The sequence below is a fragment of the Laetiporus sulphureus genome, assembly GCF_001632365.1.
Source record: "Laetiporus sulphureus 93-53 unplaced genomic scaffold LAESUscaffold_9, whole genome shotgun sequence".
Lineage (NCBI taxonomy): Eukaryota > Fungi > Basidiomycota > Agaricomycetes > Polyporales > Laetiporaceae > Laetiporus > Laetiporus sulphureus.
Window position 1 is genome coordinate 56,270 of NW_024468518.1, and position 22,006 is coordinate 78,275.

Genomic DNA, 22,006 nt, shown 5'->3' on the forward strand with positions numbered 1-22,006 from the left:
GGGTCCTCCGGAGTGAATGTTTATCGATGTCCATCCACCTCTGAATTCCCCGCGCTGGGTTTCCAAAGTCGAATGGTTGACGTTCCGCGATCCGCTTCGCGTTCCCTGCGTCCAGGGCTTCGTCCGAAGCTGGAACGTCTGCGTTTGTTTGCATATTGCACGCTCTGCATTCCCGGGCCCAGGGACCTCAGAGCGGATAAATATGAGGAATGAGGAATAGACCGTTTTGCATATAAATATAAGCTGAAACCGCGATAGTCGAGAGCATAGACGAGAGCACGATAGGAAGATGAGATGAGAGCATGAGAACAGGATGACGAGATAGCATGAGAGAAGGATGATGAGATAGCACGAGAGCAGGATGATGAGATGCGCGAGAGCAGGACGACGAGAAAACACGACGAGAGTGCCGAGATAGCCGAATGGAATTATGTTGTAGATGCAATGATGTGATGTGAGAGTGCTGTCGATGATAATGATAACAAAAGTGCCGTACCCAGAGAAGTCGCCAGTTGCGACGTGTTGCCGTACACGTCGATGAGAGAACCGCCACCAAGATGAACAAGATGTCAGGCCTTCGGAGCAAGTCAGCGATAACAACAACGTTTACACAACGAAATGACGCACCAAATAACATACCACTGGCCGCTAGTCCACGAAATAGCGGAATCACGAGACACGAAGTCCGTGGGCAGTGCATAAGCCCGCCTTAATGCATACGAGATAACGTTTCACCTGTTGAACACATCAACAAGGAATTGTGGGCTTAGAAGTCGGTGCGATTGCTCACCATATTGACCACCAGCCCCTGTTCCACGAACTTGTCAAGTTGCGAGACACGCGAAGTCTCGTAACAGCCCATCGCCAGTCTTGAGATCACAAGATAACGCAAAGCCCTGACAAATAGTCAGCAACTGATTCATTCGATCATACAGAAAAACACTCACCACGCTGATTGCCAGCCGACACTGGGAATAGAGAACCCTACTAGATACCAAAGCCCCAAGCCATAGACCTCTCCATGTCCATGATGCCGATTGATCTTGCACCTGCATGACGGATGTCGCAGATGTGCAACGAAAGTCCATGTTGCTTGTCATCCCCCTTGATGATGTCCGTGATGATCAGTCATTTTATGCGAGAAATGCACGAATTGCGAAGAGCCTCTACTCACGCGCCTAACGAACGGGTGAGGCGCTGCCCGCAGTGCAATAATCTCGTAATATATGACGATTGTCGACTGAGGTTGGAATGCTGGTGATTACTAGAAGCGCAACGTGCGTACGGGCCTCAACTCCCGCGTCGTGGACGCGAGAGGCGCTACCTCGTGACGTGCTATCCGAAAGACTCGCAGCGGCGCAGGAGCGTCAACTCCCGCATCATAGATGCAAGAGGTGCTACCTTGCTGTGCGATGCCTCGTATTCACGTGCATATTCGACTGATGGTATGAATTATCCTGGCGGGAAGATGTTTTTCCCAAGCATTTGGAAGGTATGGACTTCATTGATGATCTGGTCTGATTTGCTAATCCGCGGCTGACAATTTCGGGTTCATGCAAGAAATGTGGCAAAGAGCTTCGACTCTCGAGTCACAATCGACGCGAGAGGCGCTACTTCACGGCACAGCATCCTGGCAGAGTCAGTGTAAGTCCAGAGTGAGCAGCGGGGCATCCTAGAGGTGTATGAGCACAGCTAGATCTTGAAGCGCGTCGTCTGCTATCACAGTCCACTTTAATGACTTCGACCTGCACATTGAAAACTCGCAACAGGCGTGAGGGCCTCAACTCCCGCGTCATGGACGCGAGAGGCGCTACCTCGCCGGGCGGTCTTGTCGTGGCAGATAAAGGTCAATACGGTGAAAGTGCCTGCAAATGGGGACTCGCAACTTGCGTAAGAGGTGCTACCTTGCAGGACAATGTCCTAATGGTAGAAGTACGTCGACTGGCGATCTGGACTTGATGATGGTGCATGACAGAGGAATCGTGCTGGGACCCGGCTCCCACTGGCCACTTTTCCACGAAGTCGTCGACTTGCGAGAGATGCAAAGTCTTGTAACAGCCCATTTGCCAACCTTGAGATTACCAGATATTGCGAAGCCTTGATAACTAATCAGTAATTAATTCATTCAAGTCTACATAACCTGCTCACCACGCTGATTTCTAGCCAACATTAGAGGTCAAGAATCCTTCTAAACGCGAGAGCCTCAAGCATTAGACCCTTCTCCGTGCTCATGATGCCGATTAGTCCTGCACCTGCACCACAGTGGCACAGCCTTGCGACGAAAATCCAGGTTGTTTGTCATCTCCCTTGATGATGTCCGCGATGGGTGACCATCCTATACGAGAAACGCGCGACCGCCAAAGAGCATCAACTCACGCGCCTGATGCATGCGTGAGGTGCGCCACGCTACCTGCAGCGCGATAGTCTCGTAAAGCATGATAATCATCGACTTTAGTGAATGCCTGTGACTGCCGAAATCGCAACGTGTGTAAGAGCTTCAACTCCCACGTCGTGGATGCGAGAGGCGCTCCCTCACAGCCTGCTATCCGGTGGACTCGCAGCAGCATGAGAGCCTCAACTCTCGCGTTACAGGCGCGAGAGGCGCTTCCTCGCCATGCGATGTCTTGTATTCACGTGGTAGTCAAGGACGGTACGAAATATCTGAGGATGGAGAAGGGAGGTGTTCTGAGCATTTGGAGGGTATGAACTTCGTTAAACGATCTGGTCCGATTTGCTGATAGCATTTGGTCGAAGATACGCATTGACCCTTCAATCAGCCTGAAGACAGGGCACTTGGTGGGCATGGTTAGCAGGGGGCAGTACGATGGTGTTCGCATACATAAAGACTGCGTGGGCTTCTGATAGCATCTTCAGCAACGTGAGTAAACCGGGAGCGTTACGTTGATATTGGAGCTGGAAGCGGCGGCTCGAATTGCTGATGTAAGAATGCGACGAGTAGTGTGCGATGATATTAGGGCGGAGACTGCTGAACGTGTTCATTCATCTTGACGGCAATAGTTTCGACAGAAGAATGGATGAGAGATTGCGGTGCAGCTGAGCGCTAGGAACAAATGACGTTTCAAAGTGATAAGGCGATTGGTGGTAGTCGGTTCAGATGACAATCGGAGGATTGATGCTGCAAATATCGAAGTTGACGCTTCAGCAGCATGTACGAGTGCAATGGGATGAAGAGGACTCGTGTCCAACAGTGGTTACGATGATGTTTTGATGACAAGATGTTGAATTGGAGACGGCGCTCTCCATTGAGAGCAATTACGCTCAAATGCGACTGTTACGACCGCGGCCATGCTGAGCGGTGGAGCGTATGGTCTTCCGACGCAAAGTCAATAATGCGATTGATTCGGCTCCCCACGGACTACTCACCGAGTGGATGCGCTGTCTCTTGGTAGTAGACCGCTCTAACGGATGAATCGACTTTGTCCCAGAGACAGGATCAGCATCGACATCCTGCCTTTTCTGTTTCATCGACGGTCTTTCTTGGTCATGTTCAGCATTAACGACCGGATTGAGGCGTCGAGAGGAAAGCGGTTGATCAGCGATCTATACAAGCAAGCGAACAAGTGAGGGTGGGTTGTAAGACAGCGGAACAGATACTCACGACAGCAGTACGCTTTTTCGATATGCCGCTCATTCTTGCTAAGAATTTCATTGGAGCAGCACGCATCTTGTCCGCGTACTTGTTGGAAATAGATATCAGCGGGTTCCCCAGAAGGCTGCATGGGTTCACGTATTTCTCTCGACGTATCAGAAGACTGTGGAGAAGAGCACTGAGGATCAATGAATGATTCCCAAATCACATTGTCAAATGCCGCACCTGAACGAAAGGTCGTCGCTTCTTGGGAACAAGAGGTCTTGTTAACCGGTTGGATTCAAGAGCTTTAACCACGAATTTTGAGCGCATGGGCTGTGTGACAGGATCATTTACAAATGTTCAATTAGCGAAACAGGGGATGGCCTATGTAGTCAGTACGTTGCCTTTTTGACAAGAACGGCGTCACTGATGAACGATGCACAGAATCGTCGTATTCGAGATCGAACTGAAAGAAACGATGATTACCGACCGATATAGCATGCTGCGAAAAATGGTGACGTACATCGACGCCGCGCTTCCTCTTCAGGGCCGGCCCACGAATGGATTGCTGGTCGATATCTAAAGGACCGAGTTGAGAACCGAGCGACGAAGAAATTTGTCTCATCGGCCGGGCTGGTGCGTCGGTGAATCGAACGTGAGCTGACGATTTTCCAGGCTAGCAGGTTTCCACCGACTGTCAGAACTACAAAGAAAGCAGCTAGAAAATGAACTTATGGGATCTACGCGTTGCTCAATGGGCAACGTGGACGGCAGAGGTGCGCGAACAAGCCGAACCCCGAGGTATCGATCGATTTTCCTTACCACTAATGAACCAGACGTTCGTTTGATGACGATCTTGCTACCTTGAGCGAGGCTATCGCATTTCGAGGTCTGATCAACAATCTGAACGACAGAATGATGTTGTTCAACGATGTGGAGCGATGGGCAACGGACAAAGGTGAAGCACACACCGAGTCCATGTTCTGTTTTGCGATCGATGACCCATGTCCTTGTCTTTCGTCAGTTTGGTTCTCAGAGTTCAATCTTACAGACTAACCGACAGGAGCAAGCATCAGCATATTTATCTAGGAAGCTGCAATAGATCTCACCGATTCTATGCACTGCGGCTCAGATGATGAGGGCAATGTTATCCTGAAAGATTCGGTATCCAGCACTGTGTTGATGTTCCGGTTGGAGAAAATAGCCTGAGCATCAGGAGTTTTGTGACCGGCTATGACTGGGCCTGCAGAATCTGCTGGAGGAGCCCGGTCAAGGGGCGTTGACGAGGGCGCCTGCATAAATAAGATCAGCTCAACTTTATTAGGGGAAAAGAAGAGAAAGGAAAAAGGAAACGGACGGATACTTACAGTAAACAATGTCTCCTGAGTATGAACATTATCAGTTTCCATGGGCGGTGAGATGGGAGGAGATGCAGGAACCTCAGCATTGGGCTGCATAGGAAAACATGAGACATCACGCCTGGTGTGACCAACTGCCAGGACAAAAAAGGACGTACCACGTTAATACGTTGCCTTTTGAATGAAGGCGACTGCACGTCTCTTCGTATCCTAACAACTTCAGGCTCATCGGCAGATGTCCTCTGTCTCTTGCCGAGCACGCTGATTGTTTCGAAGTGCCCCGAGCGATCAGGATCAAACAATACTATGCCTTCCTCGGAAACAGTTGCTTTGCTGGGCAGTGAGGCTTGAATAAGATGAAGTGCTGTGCACGAGGCATCATCCGCGGGAATAGATGGAACAGCCAGAATTCGTTCCTCATGTGGTGGCATTGTCGATGCCGCCGCGTCCAGACAAAGTGCGCGTTCTTTGTCTGGACGCGTTGTCTCCGACGTGTTTGCCTGACTTTGAAGAGGAACATCCATCTTCTCATCTGAAGGGGCATGCTCCTTTACCTGATTCCTTCTCGGGTAGTTCGGGAAGCGTCTGGACCAGCCCACACTTCCATAGACAACCTCTGCCCAAAGCACTCGCAGATCGTCGTCTGTAGGAGGGCTAAGGAGAAGTGGATCCGCGAGATTCGCTTCCGGGGGCTGGTCATCTTTGTCCGCGTCTGCATCCGAGTCATTGGTATCATCATCTGTGTCATAATCTTCAGAGAAATCTTCCTCTTCAAGCGGACCGATAATAGTGCTGAGTGCTCCTGGAGGGCGTCTCTGCATGCGGAGAGGACTTGGACTGAGTTGTTGCCATGAATTTCTCGAATGCCGCGACTGAGGCGGACTGAGACTGGGCTGTCGAGGGCCAGCTGACAAACTGGGCCTCGAGCGAGGAGGACTAAGACTAAACCTCCGAGAGCCGACACGCAAACTGGGCCTTGAACGAGGAGGACTAAGATTACTAAACCTTCGGGAGTCTGTTGGTAAACTAGGCCTCGAACGAGGAGGACTGAGGCTGAGCCTTCGAGAGGCTGCTGGCAAATTGGACCGTGAACGAGGAGGACTACGACTGAGCTGCCGAGAGCGAGCTGGAAAACTGAACCGCGAACAAGGAGGACTTAAACTGAGATGCCGAGGAGCAAGACGAGCGTCGTTCTGACTGAAAGGCGTAGGCATTGGATGAACATCCTTAGGAGGATGCGCGGTAGATTCATCACAAACGACTTGGGAAGATTGCTCAGCTTCTTGAGCATTCGTATGGACTCCAGATTTGCGTTTGGGACGTCGATCTTTCCAGTATGCACATTTGCCCCAATTTGGTGCAGGCCAAGTTGAATACGTGCCCGTCGGTACAAAGGTGCTAGGGCCGTGCCATCGCGCACCTACTTTAAGGCCATTAGCTCGAATGCTAAGATGAGCGGAACCTGGAACACTTACACTCGCGAAGCACAACAACTCTCCATTTCTGCTTAATTTGCTCTACCTTTGCTTCTAGTTCGGCGTGAGCATCAGCCTCCCTCTCTGCTTGAATAAAGTCTCGTGCTTTCGCTACACCTTCACGTAGGCTCTTCTCCCGACTTTCGTAGAATTCTCGTAGGATGGGAACAAGTGTGTAACCTCCACCGTCCCGTATGACTGCTGCGGCTGCCTGTGATTTCTTCGGGTATAAGAGTTCGACAGGGATGTGTTGATAGGGCCGGAAGCACTGATGATACTCATCCCACTGCCTGACATGAAGGTCCCAACGCAACAGATCGAGCAAGTCCAGCTCAAGCTCCTCGTCAACATCGCATCTGATCTGAGGGTCTTCACTGACAATTTTTGCGGCAAGGTAGTCGATGAAAGCAGCTCCAACAAGGTGACAGATGCCCTGTCCTAACTCCCATAGCCTTGCTTCAGCGATAGAGAGCAGAACTTTTGCTACGATGGCCTGAAGGATCGCGCGTTCTCCTGCTTCGCGAGCGTCTATAATAATGCGATTACCGTGATCTTCTGCCCAATCCAATTGTTCAAACATCAATCCAAGCCAGTCTCGGTCTTCTGGATGCAGTGGTTGAACCACAGGATACTCGTACTTAATGGGCAAGTTGAATGGAAACGTTTGTTCGGCCAAATCGTCCTCTGAGGACCATTCATTCTCCACAATCTCCTCAGCTCATAGGTCACCAGATTCGTTACGGAAAACTCTCCGAGGAGGAGGTGGAGTCGATGCATAGCCTGACTCAGTTACCGGAGATGCGGGACGTTCGGGCGTCAGCAGACGAGTTCGACGTGACGGATGATACTGGGAAGACAATGGCCTCAGTTGCACTTCAGGATTCGGAGCATTTGACAATGTGGGGAGGGCGAGACTGGGGGGGACTGCTCGGTGCAGACGGGTGAGCAGGGTTCCGAGCGCGTGGGCTGGAGAAAGTCGGCAAGGGCAACGGAGGAAGGGTCTGTGGGAGGTCGACATTACGCTTCGCGCGGAACGGCATCACTTGTGGCGACTGAGACCGAATGCGCAATCGTTCAGAACGGCACAGCTGTGAGAGTGGACCAGATGGGAGTGGATGTTCGCGTGGAGAGAGGCCGACAGGCTAGGGAGAGAAAGAGTGAGAGCGCGCACGAGGAGTCGTCTCGAGTTGTGGTGTTACTGAGCGACGTGATGAACCTGTCAGCGAGACAATATCAAGAGGCGGAGGCATGGCCGGTAAAGATGGCGGACGGTAGTCGCAATGGTTCTTAGACAATTGCCCTGCGCAAGCAGATGAGGAGCCTCGCGGAGGTGATGGTGTCCGCAGCAGCGACACTGAACGGAAGCGTCCAGGCGACATTGACGGCGGACGGGAGCGCTCCTTCGGACTCGGTGTTCATCCGCGATCAAAGAACACAGCAGCTTGACCCACCTGGCCTGAAGGCGATGCTGACTCTTCGTCTTGATAGTCAAACTCTCCTTCAATGTGATTGATAGGCATCTTCCTAGTACCATGCTCGTAAGCGATCTCTGCACGACCCTCGATGCCATCCGCTTCCGATTGGAATCCGTAGTCTATTAACTCCTCATCGTATTCAATCTCAATTGCTGACAGACCATTCACAGATTTGTGGATGGCCGCTTGCTGACGAGAAGCGATATCGTCCTCTGGTGCAATGGTTTCTTCCTCCATGAGGACAGGTAGAGGAGAGACGCGTGAAAGATCTGGAGCCTTGCTCTTAATCGAGTCGGAAGCATCTTGCGGAGCGGTAGCGATAACTAGAATGTGGCGATGAGAAAACGGAACTTCGTCTCAAACCTAAGCCTTACTCTGAATGGGTTGAGATGGAGAGCGACAGCGTGCCCGCTTCGTGGGCCTAAGATCGGAGGCCAAATGCCACAGGGTTCGCCAGGATGCTTCAATGAATGTGACACGGGCTTCAACACGGCTCGAGACAGATCAAATTGGCAACGCGTACCATCCGCGGGAATACGAGGTGAACGGACGCGTGCACGTTTCTGGCACTTGGGCTCTTCAGGTGCGGCAAGCAGAGCATACCAGTCAAAAGGGGCACCTGTGATAAATGGGGTGAGCACGTAAGATATTGTACAGGACAGCCAGAGCCATCACTGACCTTTAGCAACTTCGGGAACGGAGGCAGGTATGGGAGAACGGTGCAGCTGTTCAGGAGGCCCAGACACAATGACTGCAAGTGCTGTGGGTTCCTTCCTTTCAACTTGCGAGGCGACTAGAGATGGTTCATGAGCACATTATCATGGCCTGCAGAATCGCGGACTTACCACCTTCGGATGTGAGAGCGGGATGATCCGGCTGTTTCCGCGCCTCGACTGGGAAAATAGAAGAAGGTATAGCAACAGTGTCTTGCATTGGACTGAGAGTCTGTGAATAAAACGTGGTTCGTATATATCGCAAACATACCGTCGGCGGGAGCGAGAATGGGCGAATCATGGACCTCCTCCGTAGTCTCAATTTCGACGGCTGACGAAGGTTGAGCAACCTCATCGCAAAGGCCTTCTGGAACGACCGCGACAGAGAATGAACACAGGCAATGTAGGGTCGTAAATGCGTACATACTATCGATCGTGGCCGGAGAAGGCACCTGAGGCAGCGAACGATGGACATGTCCACTGGATTCGACTTCATTCACTGCGGTGTGTTGATCGTGAGCTTCTGAAGGGACCCCAATGAGATAATGAGCAAGAAGTAAAAGCAAAAGGCATCAAAAGCTTGCCATGAGCCTGGTCAGATTCGCACGAATGCAAAGGCAATTGAGACGACAGTTTGATGGTCGAAGTGAGAGGATCAACGTCATCGCGAGGAGACACCGCTCCGACTATAGCGCAACAATTCAGCACACTGCAATGAGCTGTCTATATTATTACTGACCTTTACCGGATGCTGACACAACAGGGGGAGACGATAAACATTGTGACTGTGCATGAGACTTTCCTTCGACGATCGCAGCAGGGACAGAAACGTCCGAAGATTCTACGAAGTTGGAAAGGATGAGCACACCACATGCAATTTTAGAAATGACCAACAGACCATGAGCCATAGCAGGAGTCGGAGCAGACACTGAAGGCTTTAGATATGGATGCTCGCTGAATTGGACGTTGACAATCCTTGCGGATGTGACGATCTCATACTGTGGACGATGTAGAGGCCAGTGGGCTAGAAGCATCATGTGCTGAGAAAGAGACTCAGCATGCAGAGACACGCAGAGACACGGGAGTACTTACGATTATGAAACGAGGATGCCGGACCGTAGATCTCTTCGAGAGGAGGGGAGGGGGAGGTCCATCGGGGCGCAGTTTCACAGGCGGCGAGGGCAGACGAAAGATAGCGCTGACTAAAGATCCGGTAGCTGCAACTCAACGCTCAGCATGTCATTTTCTACTCAACTGGACACGGTCTACTTACAACCTAAGAAAGCTCGTGTAGGAACAGCAGATAAGATGGACGGAGTAGATTCAACGGAGTGGAGGATAAATTCACGAGCCGGGTGAGGAACGGAGATGATAGGAGGGCGAGTGAGAGACGGTGAAGGACTGGGCGCTCAGATGAGTAGGAGGCCAGCACATGTGCGGCGACGGGGGAGATACCGAGGTAGAAGTCTCCGCCTTTGGCGACGTGGGAACATGAGGGGGAACGGGAACAGAGACGGAAGTCGGGACACAAGGACCGTTCGGTGATGAGACAGGTAATGATGCATGGATTGACACAGAAGCTGAGACAGATACAGCTGCAGAGCTCGATGCAGTGCAAGTTTCAATGCAGAGACGCGCTTGAGAGAAGAACCGGTAAATGAGGTTGAGATGGTGCAGAAGCGGATACTGGAGGACCTGCGCACACAGGACAAGAAGACACAACACAAGTTGTTGCAGGTGTGGATGCAGGGGCTGGAGGACGGGTGCGGGTGGCAAATGGTGAAGGAGCAGCATGCAGTAGCTCGCCTCGGCAGAGGCTTGTCACATCCCGTGGCGTCGCCAAGGGAAGAATACGCGGCTGGTCAGCAGAGTTTGATCGGTCGGTAGCGAGCTCCATCTGCAAGTGATTATGGATGTCTGATCTGTGTTTTTCGCACTTGGCCTCTGATGACTTCGACTCAGTCATTAGTTTGTCGACCTGAGTCAGTAACTCCTCGGTCTTTGTCTTCCACCTTGCACACTCGTGATTGCTTTTCTCAAGAGCATCCCGAGCTTCATTGAATTTGCTTCGCAGCTCCCCTTGGCGCACGATGAGATCTGCGATCACGATTTCCAGTTCGTCAAACTTTGTATCCCAATCCTGATTATCCATAGAGATTGTAGGATCCTCTTCGAGGGTTGGACTGAATCGGCTGGAGGACTAGCAGAAGAGAACCTTCAGCTACACAGAGTGACGATAAATCTGAAGATGTACCTGTTCCGCTTGAGAGTGGACCCACACTGTCGAGACAGCACCAACTAGCACTGAGAAAAATATGACAGCACAAATACCATATGCGAGGTGAGCATTGGTAGTGCTCTCAGATACTGTTGATACTGTTGGGGAAGGATAAATTGTTGGAAGAGATGCAGGACTCGTCTTAAATGCAGAAACCAGCTGTCCATGCCACCTGTACACAGAGTATCCGATGTCGAACTTGAACACAGCTGGAAATGACCTGGCACACTCCCTCCGCCACGTATGATCAACATACCAAGCCCATCTCGCAGCATCAGCATCAAGGAAGGAGGTAAAACTCCAGAAATTAGGCGTGGGTGTTGCTCCCTAGATAGATGCATAGGCATGATAGATGAAAATTTGGGTGATGTTACTTACTGGTGGGAGGTTCGTCTGGATGGGCGGGGCAAGTTGAAGGCAAGTAGCAGTGAATGAAGCTTCCTGAGCAGCTCTCGAAGAAGCTTTCCAAGAAGCTTTCAGAGAAGTACCCAATACAGATACTACACTCCGTAATTCAAACAGTCCCAGGGCTGCATATGCAACCCCTGTCACCATTCCAATGCAGTCTTGTAAATATGCGAGACTCTGGTACGGAGCAAAATTAAGTGTGGGCCTTCAGATCATACACTATACATACCATCTTGTGGGAGGTCTAAGGAGATGTCTTGCAGTGTATGGAACAGACAGTGAGGTGAATGTGACCAATGAGTCAGAAGTCCAGAAGTCTGAGAAGATTGTCTTGTACGTAGGTAGGGGATGGAACAACTGAACACGTCAAGGCAACGCGTCAAGTCACGGTCACGTGCTTCACCCGGCCGCTGCACCGGGAATTAGCCTTGAACGACATCAGCAAAAAGGCCTTAGCCATATAGCGCCCACCCACCGCTATGTAGCGCTCATAGCCTCGGTAGCACCAGGTTCATGCTATGGAGGGCGCTGTACCTCTACATCATCTGCTTTGCATGCTATACACCGCTACATACCCTTAAGTGGCTGTCACTAATATGTTACTTACCCAACAAAGACACAATGTGGTGTCTACTGAGACTCGAGAGTCAACATGCCAGAAGAGCAAATAATGGATGTATTATTCATTTTTATATACGAGGTATCACGGGCCTGCCGCCTGTCTTCCATGTCGCAATTAATTCTAAGCTTGAAATGTGTTTTTGTAATAGTGCATTACAATGCGCCACAGCCATTGGCTAGATAGTCGCTGACTCTGTGGGAACACGCTTACGTATGCTTCGGCCATTCCCGTGGCACTTTAAAATTTCTGACTCTTCTCGCTCCTCGTTGTCGAGCTTCGTCGAGCCACAACATGCTCCTTAATATTGAATTTTCATAGCTCCAGCCCCCTCGATTGTTTATTCTCGTTCTCTCTTGCCTCTCGGATCTTTCTTGTTTTCCCTTCTCATCCTTCATCCACCCATTACAGTTTGCCTCAACTGCCAAAAAACTACACTGGTCTCGGTGAGCCTGCCTTCCGTTGTCTTGAAGCATGTTCTTCCTAATTCTACTCTACACAGCACGCAAGCGCATATTCTACTGTTTGCTACAGTCAATTTGCGCGATCTGAGGACCGGTCTCCAGAACAGCCAGTCCGAGAACGCCGCCGGTGTGCGTCCCTCCCGGTCGGCCCAACTTACAAGCAGCCCCTGGCCGAGGTCGTCGTTGCACTCGGTCGCCTTTCGATTCTCTGCATCTACAGACCCAGCTCCTTCTCTAACTTTACAATCGCTTTTCCGACCTTGCTTGCGACGAGTCTGCCACCGTCTTCTGCCTAGTAACCTCGTCCGGCGCAAGCAACAACATCTCATACGTGAGCTTCAGGTGTGACGGACCCGACGAAGGCAATCGCTCCTTGGCCACGATCGTCGACCACGTACTCCTGTATGGATTTTCAGGCATTGCACCAAGCGTGCTCTGCACGTGGGACTGGACGACATCGAACGGGAAGGTGACGACCCAACCCTCGCAATGCCCGCAAGCGCACTGGCGAGCAGCTGCGCGTACCGCGGAGTGGTCTCCTGCCACATAAGGCCTGGCCGGCGGGTCAGCTCGTCGATCACGGGCACCTTGCCAAGTTCAGCGAGCATGACACCGCGCACCGGGTGGCCATGCGGGAGGACGGCGGTGAGCGTGACTGTAATTCTGCGCGGTACAGATCATCTCATCTAGGATATCTTGCGTAAGCGAAGAGGATAATGACGCGATGAGCAGCTCTTTGTGCAGGCGCGTCAGTGCAAGGAGCGTATGGCAGGAGGGCGTGAGGCACGCGGAGATAAGGATGAGGAGCGTGTTAGTCGTGATGCGTTTGGCCTTCACAGGGTCTGCAGAAGTAGGGCATGATCAGAACGGCACAGGTAAGTAGCATGCGAGTGTGATACTTATCCAGCGCTTTCTGATCAACACGAATAGCGTCGGTGACAGCATTCGTGTTCGAAACGACAGGTTTGCGCTTGACACAACGACTATCAACAGTCAATGCCTTCGTGCGCAAACAGTCAGATCGTCTCCACCGTTGCTGCGGCGTCGTCTCGTGGAACACTATCCCCCCATCGTCACCGAGAATTTCTATGCGAAGATGTTTTGACATGCATTGTAAGTCATTATTCTTGTTGCACTTCGCAAGTCAAACTGATGTTGCATTAGTCATGCATTGGGTGCTCCGCAAGCTCTGGCGGTGACAGGCTTGTCAGACGCGTTTGCGCGAAGGCGCAAGTGGCCTTCGCGCAGTTGGAACCGGCAGCACACGCTGGTGAAATGAATAGTGACGCTTCAGACGCTAGTAGTCGGTAGACCATTTTGTTAATGATATGATATTTTGTCGAAGCAATGCATGTTTGGTTTAAAACCTCATCATATATTGAGACAAATAGTACTGTATAGATTGGAAGGTATCTACAGGGAGCTTTATTCACAATGTACCCTATCGGTCAACAGGGCCACGGTGCCTATGGTAGAGCAATATACTGATGCTAGGCTGCTATGGGGCGCTACGTGGGTGGCACAGGCAGCTACCGCGTCTACCGTAAAGGGTAACTTACCAATAGAGCTACCATAACTATGGAAGGTACATCGCGCAATGTAGCGTGAACTTTTTTTGCTGATGGACCGCCTTCAGTGTCACGCGCTTTGATCACACATCCAGCATGCATTCTTCTGTCCCATCTCACGAACAGATGGTGTTCTGCCCCATGTTCATCACAATGACGGGTACCGCAGAATGCAACTATGAGCAGTCCATGCTGTTGAGAAAGCCGAACCTCACGACCGAGGCTCGGGGACAAGCCGAGGTACCGAGGCCCTCACAAACGAGAGTCCAGACCAATGTGGCTGAGGGATTAGATAATATTTCCAAATGTGTACATGTATTTATAAAGAAATGCCATATCGGGAAGATCCGCATCATCCCGCATCCTCCTTCATCCCGGACGCTCACCCGCATTCCGTGTTCCTAATCTGAGGCTTAATAGGTTATGAGCCTCGGGCTTTCGGATTAACCTCGAACCTTATCAATCGACTACTCTGACATTATTACTTGGCAACATGGCTGAAGAGAAAGAGAGATCGTCGTACCCACGCATCGAGCCCCTAAAAGAAGACACTTGGATGCCCTGGAAGACCAAGATGGAGGCCATCCTCGACGATAAAGGGCTCTTGCCCTGGATTAAGGGCAAGAACAAGAAGCCCGAGATTCAAATCACCGGAGACCCCGAAGAGATCCAAGCACGCGAAGATGAGATCGAAGAATGGGAAAAGAAAGACCGTTCCGCGTGCACCATTATCACGATCAATCTCGGCAATGACCAGATTGTGAATGTGACAGGTGCGACATCTGCTCGAGACATGTGGAAGAAACTCCGCATGGTTAAGGAGCAATGCGAACAAAGCGGTATCGATTCTCTCATTCGACGTCTCTACCGTACATATGCGGGTGAAGGAGACGACATCGGGAAGCATATTAAGGAGTTATGCAAGATCCGAGAAGAACTACATGTCATGGGAAACGAGATTGACGACAAGCAATTTCATAATGTCATCATCACCTCGTTGCCCGATAGCTGGAAGACGTTCACGGACACCTATTTCGGATTCCGAGGTGAGCTCATCGATAGTGACAATGAGGAAACGGAGGAACAGAGGCGAGAGAGAGAGAGGAAGAGGAACATAACTGTGCAACAACTCATCGGGATAGTTCTCGATGAGTGGCGCCACCGCAAAGATCGCGATCTGAGCTCAGGAACGGATCAAGCAATGATAGCCGCTCGCGGGAAGAGGAAGCGTCCGTCGGAGCGCCCGAAGAATCCTGGAGCTAAAGCTGAGTCCTCAGACAACGTGATCGTCTGTTCTAACTGCGGCAAGCTGCGTCACACCAAAGCCGAATGCTTTGCTAAGGGAGGCGGAAAGGAAGGCCAGTGGCCGCAGTGATGGAAGAGACCTGACGAAAAGAGGCAGAAAAGAGTGGATCGCACCAACAAGGGTGAAGGATCCTCGAAGGGCAAAGAACGCGCATTTGTAGCGCATGATTCTAATGAAGATCAGAACACTGTATCCCTAGGTAATTCTGACGAAGATATTTCTTCCTTTTATTCGTGGATTGCCGATACAGCGACGACCTCACATGTCACAAACCGACACGAGATCTTCACATCGTATCAAGCGCTCGAGAATCATACCATCTCCGGATTAAATCCGGGGAGCTTAGCGGCAGTTGGCCGCGGCTCTGTAGATCTCGAAAGCACATTTGGAGATCGAAAAGTGCGATTCCGACTCAATAATGTGCTATATGCGCCGCAGGCACGCCACAACTTAATTTCGCTTGGGCGGCTGGATGCTGCAGGCGGTCGCATTGTTGCAGGAAATAAAAGAGCTATTCTCATTGATAAAAATGGGAAGACGTTGGCTACTGCCACACGTCAGGGCTATTTATATTTCACTGACAATGTGCGACCATTGTCTAAATCATCGAGCATCACCTATGCAATGCAGGAACATGCTCCGCATACATGGGCGGAGTGGCACCGTATTTATGGCCATATTGGGAAAGATGCGCTGAAGTGCCTTTATCGAGAATCACTCATTGATGGCTTCGCTGTCATTCCGAACTCCGATGATTTCACGTGCGAAGCGTGCATCCAGGCGAAGTTCTCTCGCAAGCCATACCCGAAGAGCGCTGATCATAGAAGTGAGATCCCCGGTGAATTAACACATACTGATGTGTGGGGACCTGCTCCGACGACCGCTCTACAAGGTTGGCGATACTACATTACTTTTACTAATGATGCCACACGTCGCAGTGTTGTCCTTTTTATGAAAACAAAGGACGAGACCTCTCAGAAGGTCAAAGAATATATGATGTACCTCGATCGCTGATTCGGTCATCAGCCGAGGATGATCTGAATGGACAATGGATGTGAGTACCTCAATTCAGACCTAACTGATTGGTGTCATTCTCAGGGAATTGAGACTGGCGCTACTGCACCATATTCTCCTCCCCAGAACGGCGTTGCGGAGCGTCTCAACCGCACATTGCTTTCTTTAGCACGTGCAATGTTGTTCGCCCATGCTCTACCTCGTTTCCTATGGGCTGAAGCAGTGCGCCATGCGGTTTATATTAAAAACTGTGCACCTACACGTGCGCTCAATGGCACCACTCTGGACGGTAAATGGAATGATAAAAAACCGAATATCACTCACCTTCGAGAATTCGGTTGCGTTATATGGGTTCTTGATGAAGAACTCAACTTATCTAAGCTTGCGCCGCGAGCCAGCAAACATATCTTTGTTGGTTACATGGACGGTCCCAAAGCAATTAGATATTATGACGCTAAAATGCGTCAAATTAAAATAACGCGTAATTATCATTTCTTACCTACACTAGAACCTGAGTTAACTGATTCCCCATTTGGAGAGTCGCATCCGCCTGCGAATACGCAGCACGCGGGGGAGTCCGAGAGTAATAGTGACACACAGATATTAGCATTAGGTGATGATCTGTCCTGAGACCTTGATCCGGCTCGAGGAAGCGATCAAAATTCTCGGAAGAGAAAAAGACGAGAATATGACGCACCTGTTGAGCCCAGAAGGACGAGCAGAAGAACCATTCGACAAGATTATCGATTGCTGAATGATCCGAGCGCCGATGATCCGTCCTCAGAAGATGACGACACACCGGAACCGGAAGAAGCTCGGAGTGTTGAAGCTCGGAGTGCCGGTGATCTTGATCCGAGCGTGAACGATGAATGCATTGCGGATCAAGCGTCGTTTGCAGAGCTTGTCTATATAGCCATGAACGCTCCCAGAAACATGAAAGCGAATGAGCCTAAGACACTAGCCGATGCAAAGCAATCTTCTGAATGGCTAAGCTGGGAGAAGGCTGTCCAAGCTGAACTTGAACAATTGCATAACATGGAAACATGGGATCTGGTAAATCTCCCTCCCGATTGCAAACCTATCAGAAACAGATGGGTCCTTGTCAAGAAGACAAACAAAGAAGGCGAAATAATTAAATATAAAGCACGTCTGGTAGCGAAAGGGTACTCTCAGATTCCTGGAATGGATTTTTCAGAGACCTTTGCGCCGGTTGTGCGTCTCGAAACGATTCGTGCAGTCCTAAGCTTGGCAGCAGTCCTCGATTGGGAAATCCAACAAATGGACGTCAAAGGAGCGTACCTGAATGGATCCCTTAAAGAGGAAATATATATGCGCCAACCCGAAGGATATAGCGACGGAACAAATCGAGTATGTCGCCTTAGAAAAACTTTGTATGGACTCAAACAAGCAGGTCGCGAGTGGAATATTGAATTAAATCAACGTTTATTAAACGTGAGTTTCAAACGTTTACTCGCAGATCCATGCGCATACATCCGAATCTGAGGGAATAAAATAGAAATTGTCACCGTTTGGGTAGACGATCTATTATTATTCACCAACGATCCGAGCGTTATGGGACTCCTTAAAAAGGAACTTCAAAATATGTTTGAAGTCACCGACTTAGGAGAACCTCATAAGATCATTGGTATTGAAATTACGAGAGATCGCGCTAAATGCACGATTAAAATCTCTCAATCTCAATACATACAGGCTTTATTATTCAAAAACGGATTAGCAAACGCTAATTCCGTTGGAATGCCTCTTGATCTGAACATAACGCTCAAGAAGGAAGAAGATAATGATGATAGCGTGCCTGATCGAAGCAACGCATATGCGTCATTAATCGGTTCCTTAATGTATGCCGCTGTAGCGACCCGTCCCAATATCGCATTTGCCGTGCAACGCCTCAGCTCGTTCACAGCAAACCCAGTGTTAGCGCATTGGACAGCTGCTAAACGCGTGCTCCGATATCTCGCAGAAATGCGCGATGCTGGAATAACTTATGGCCTTGAAAATCAGGCCGACACACGCGCTCAATCCGAGCATCGCGTGTATTTCCATGGATTCTCCGACGCTGATTACGCAAATGACGTATGCGATCGAAAATCCATCTCCGGCTTCGTGTTCCGCCTCGGATCAGGCGCGATAACGTGGAGTGCCAAGAAGCAAACCACAGTCGCATTGTCTACAACCGAGGCAGAATACATCGCATCTGCGGCAGCAGCCCGCGAAGCCATGTGGCTGCAAAGTTTATTTAAACAAATAGGCTTCAATCAGTCCCAACCTACCCTGTTGTATGAGGATAATAATTCTGCAATTGCAATTGCAAAAGATCCTCAGTTTCATGCGCGTTCCAAACATTTTGATGTAAAATATCATTATGTGCGCAAACAGCAATAAAGAGGATGTATTAATATTGTTTATTGTCCTACTGAAGATATGATTGCGGACATTTTTACGAAAGCACTCCCCAAACCGCGACATCAAAAGCTATCTCGTTTGCTTGGGATGTCCATCGGCTTGCGGGGGAGTGTTGAGAAAGCCGAACCTCACGACCGAGGCTCGGGGACAAGCCGAGGTACCGAGGCCCTCACAAACGAGAGTCGGGACCAATGTGGCTGAGGGATTAGATAATATTTCCAAATGTGTACATGTATTTATAAAGGAATGCCATATCGGGAAGATCCGCATCATCCCGCATCCTCCTTCATCCCGGACGCTCACTCGCGTTCCGTGTTCCTAATCTGAGGCTTAATACATGCAATTATTGAGCTGGAGATTAAGGGGCGGAACACGGGTGAGCATTCGGGATGAAGGAGAATTCGGAAAGATGCAGATTTTCCCGATAAAGCATTTCCTTATATATTCATGACATATTAAGAACTCGAGAAGTGCTGCCCTTGGCGGCAGATCCCTTGCTCACCTTAGATGCCCTGTAACAAGTGCACAATGTGTCAATGTTAACCGGTGTCATCTTTGAGAAAAAATTGCCTCCATTGCATTTGCAATCAGTGTTGCATGCCCTAGATTTCAAACTTGGGTTAGCCACTATGAAAAACTATATATATCAATTATTTAATCAATATATCACGCAAGAATTGTTCAAGCGACACACAGAACATGGCACTGCCATAAACATGCTTGTGATTTCAGGAGCAGAAGGGTATATGACAGAATCTGATATACTGCCATAGCATCTGGATAGCAACAATGAAAGGAAATGAAGGAATGAAATCTCAGAGACTGTCACAAACTGTAATATTCCACATTATTTTATTGCTCGCTTTGTGATCACGTGACTATTCACGTGCTCACTCACGTGTATATCTTAAGCGCACATATCACGTGCCAGACCTCATACATCATAGAACAGGTACTAACTATTCTGCCTAATAGATAAGGTGCCATATCCGAAGACTCAAGATCTGGTTGCCTATCCACCAACAGGATAAGCTCCTACAACACCGTGGGATACGGAGCTCCGCCACCTGGGAAGGTGGTCCTATAGTTAGAATAGTTATGGTCAGGAGGCATAGCCCTTGACCCTGTAGCTGCATGGCAAGGTCTCATGATAGCATTGTATGACTTCGTAGATTAATGCTATTGGCTTATCTCAAGATAGCTCGCAGGTAACACCGAGCTTCACCTATCTTTAGAACGTGTGCTGAGTCACCGTTCACATGGACCCACTGTAGGCATGTCCATGGTCCCGGTAGACAGTGTATCAGGGGTCTGACCCTGCTTGTATATATACTGGGGTCATCTGGGTTTACACCCCCAGACTTATCTACCTTCGTCAATACTCGATACACTTGACTGCAGCTGCGACTTCCCCTACAAGTCCAGCTCACCTCTTATAGTCTGCGACCTCCGTCACTTCACCTTATCCAACATAAGCAAGTAAGACACTTTGGACTTTGCCTGATATTGGGTCTCCGTGACAGAGACTGAGGTTGAATTGAGATGAGCTTTGACAGTGGACATCCAGCAGATGAGAAGATGGCAAAACAGATACTATGCATGATGCCTCAGGGCATGGTTAAGACAAACATCATGAAGTAGATCCGACAGCGACGAATTGAAGAACACGAAGGAATATAAATTGAACAGCAGAGAATGATAAGCCACTCTGAGCAAATACTGCCAAATAGTGGAAAGCGCCTGGCGTTCATTTCGAGCCTGAGAGCCTTGCTCTGGTGAGCAAGGGATCTTATGTAACCTTTTTGCCACATGAGTCCGGACTCTCTTTTGGGAGAGTCCGTACCTCGGCTTGTCCCCAAGCCTCCGATCGGTGGCTCGGTGATCTCAATAGCATTGTAATCATGCTTAACTTATGCGTCAAATTCACTTATTATCAACTACAGCCGAATTCGTAGCAACAGCAGTGCACACGAGGTGGTAGGACGAGAATTTGGGACATCGTGTTCCTGCCAGTCGAATGTGTTTGAGTACGTGCTGATTGAGGCTCGCGCTGACCTCGAGGCGTCGCGGTTGACGGCAACGCGTTGGCTTTGTCAGACTTAGAGAAAGAACGTCACATCGATTCGATTCGATTCGTCTCTCCAACAGACTACATGACACGTTTCCAACTAATGCTTTGTCAATACTAATAGTACAGGAATATTCTCCGGGACGCCGGGCTGGAAGAAGTGCTCGTCGCAATCGATAGTCGTCAGCCGAGTGTACATTTCCCATCGACATAGCAAGGGCAGTGCACTCATGATGTCATGCATATCACAGGAGCCTCTATCACACATACCTTCCACTCAACCTACACGAGTCCAAGCTGCGCTGCATCGCTTCTCAGACTGGCTTTCCGGACTGGGAGTCGTGGAATCTCCGCGGCTGGCTCAGCTGATGGTGCAGAGTCTCACGGCGCGCGTGCACCAGGCAGCACTGCAGCGGCTGGCGGGAGCATACCGACGTCTATGCGAGGAGGTTCGGAGGCCGGAGAACAGATACCAGGCGGCGGCAACACTAGTTTCAATCAGGAAGCTGTATCGGTCGGCATGACGCACGTGCTGACGCCCCAGGACAACATCATCTCGTCCTATCGCACACATCCGTTCGCCGTCTTGCGCGGTGGGAGCGTCTTTGCGCTCGTCAGCGAGCTTCTCAGCCGCAAAACCGGTATCTCGAAGGGCAAGGGTGGCTCCATGCATGTCTTTATGGAGTCCTTCCAGGGCGGGCACGGTATCGTTGGCGTGCAAGTCCCGCTTGGTGCTGGCCTCGCGTTCGCAGCGAAGTACCTGGAAAAGCCAATCGCGACGTAGACGATGTATGGCGATGGCGCGAGTAACCAGGGACAGGTGTTCGAGGCTTTCAACATGGTGCGTTTGTCGTTACTCACAATCCAATCTAAAGCTCACTATGCCATACATATCTGTGATGATAGGCCAAGCTATGGAACCTGCCATGCGTGTTCGTCTGCGAGAATAACAAGTACGGGATGGGTACCCCGGCAGAGCGGAGCTCGTCCAACACTCAGTATTATACTCGTGGTGACCAGATCCCAGGCATTCAGGTAACATATTCCTTGCAGCACCCTAGATCAGTACTAACCCTGTATCTAGGTGAATGGCATGGACGTCCTCTCGGTCGTGAAGGCTGTGGAGCACACCAAGCAGTGGGTTCTGGATGGAAAGGGCCCTATAATACTTGAATTCGTCACGTACCGCTACGGTGGTCACTCGTACGTCGCGCCCTCACTATCTCTCACAACCACAATGATGGATC

The 22,006-nt window shown here is 50.1% G+C and overlaps 4 protein-coding genes across 4 annotated transcripts; 1 reads left to right on the top strand and 3 right to left on the bottom strand.

Moving 5' to 3' along the window:
• Nucleotides 1–1,053: 1,053 nt before the first annotated feature.
• Nucleotides 1,054–1,959, top strand: LAESUDRAFT_712490 (uncharacterized protein; the record flags this gene model as incomplete). Its single annotated transcript, XM_040906903.1, has 4 exons — nt 1,054–1,113; nt 1,246–1,277; nt 1,561–1,644; nt 1,770–1,959. The coding sequence occupies 4 exons, from the start codon at nt 1,054–1,056 to the stop codon at nt 1,957–1,959; spliced, it is 366 nt and encodes a 121-aa protein (XP_040766599.1).
• A 1,320-nt stretch (nt 1,960–3,279) lies between these two features.
• Nucleotides 3,280–5,771, bottom strand: LAESUDRAFT_757041 (uncharacterized protein; the record flags this gene model as incomplete). The annotated part of the gene is made up of 7 exons (XM_040912249.1): nt 3,280–3,330; nt 3,385–3,561; nt 3,620–3,697; nt 4,564–4,644; nt 4,702–4,884; nt 4,960–5,043; nt 5,109–5,771. 7 exons carry the CDS (start codon nt 5,769–5,771, stop codon nt 3,280–3,282), a joined length of 1,317 nt encoding a protein of 438 aa, XP_040766600.1.
• A 335-nt stretch (nt 5,772–6,106) lies between these two features.
• Nucleotides 6,107–10,106, bottom strand: LAESUDRAFT_757042 (uncharacterized protein; the record flags this gene model as incomplete). Its single annotated transcript, XM_040912250.1, has 17 exons — nt 6,107–6,370; nt 6,472–7,109; nt 7,167–7,272; nt 7,322–7,567; nt 7,625–7,825; nt 7,877–8,223; nt 8,275–8,361; nt 8,424–8,519; nt 8,580–8,693; nt 8,746–8,826; nt 8,885–8,980; nt 9,041–9,112; nt 9,353–9,454; nt 9,512–9,653; nt 9,706–9,830; nt 9,887–10,014; nt 10,069–10,106. 17 exons carry the CDS (start codon nt 10,104–10,106, stop codon nt 6,107–6,109), a joined length of 2,883 nt encoding a protein of 960 aa, XP_040766601.1.
• Nucleotides 10,107–12,622: 2,516 nt separating this feature from the next.
• On the bottom strand, nt 12,623–13,327 carry LAESUDRAFT_757043 (uncharacterized protein; the record flags this gene model as incomplete). Its single annotated transcript, XM_040912251.1, has 4 exons — nt 12,623–12,782; nt 12,824–13,045; nt 13,104–13,224; nt 13,282–13,327. The coding sequence occupies 4 exons, from the start codon at nt 13,325–13,327 to the stop codon at nt 12,623–12,625; spliced, it is 549 nt and encodes a 182-aa protein (XP_040766602.1).
• Nucleotides 13,328–22,006: the final 8,679 nt, after the last annotated feature.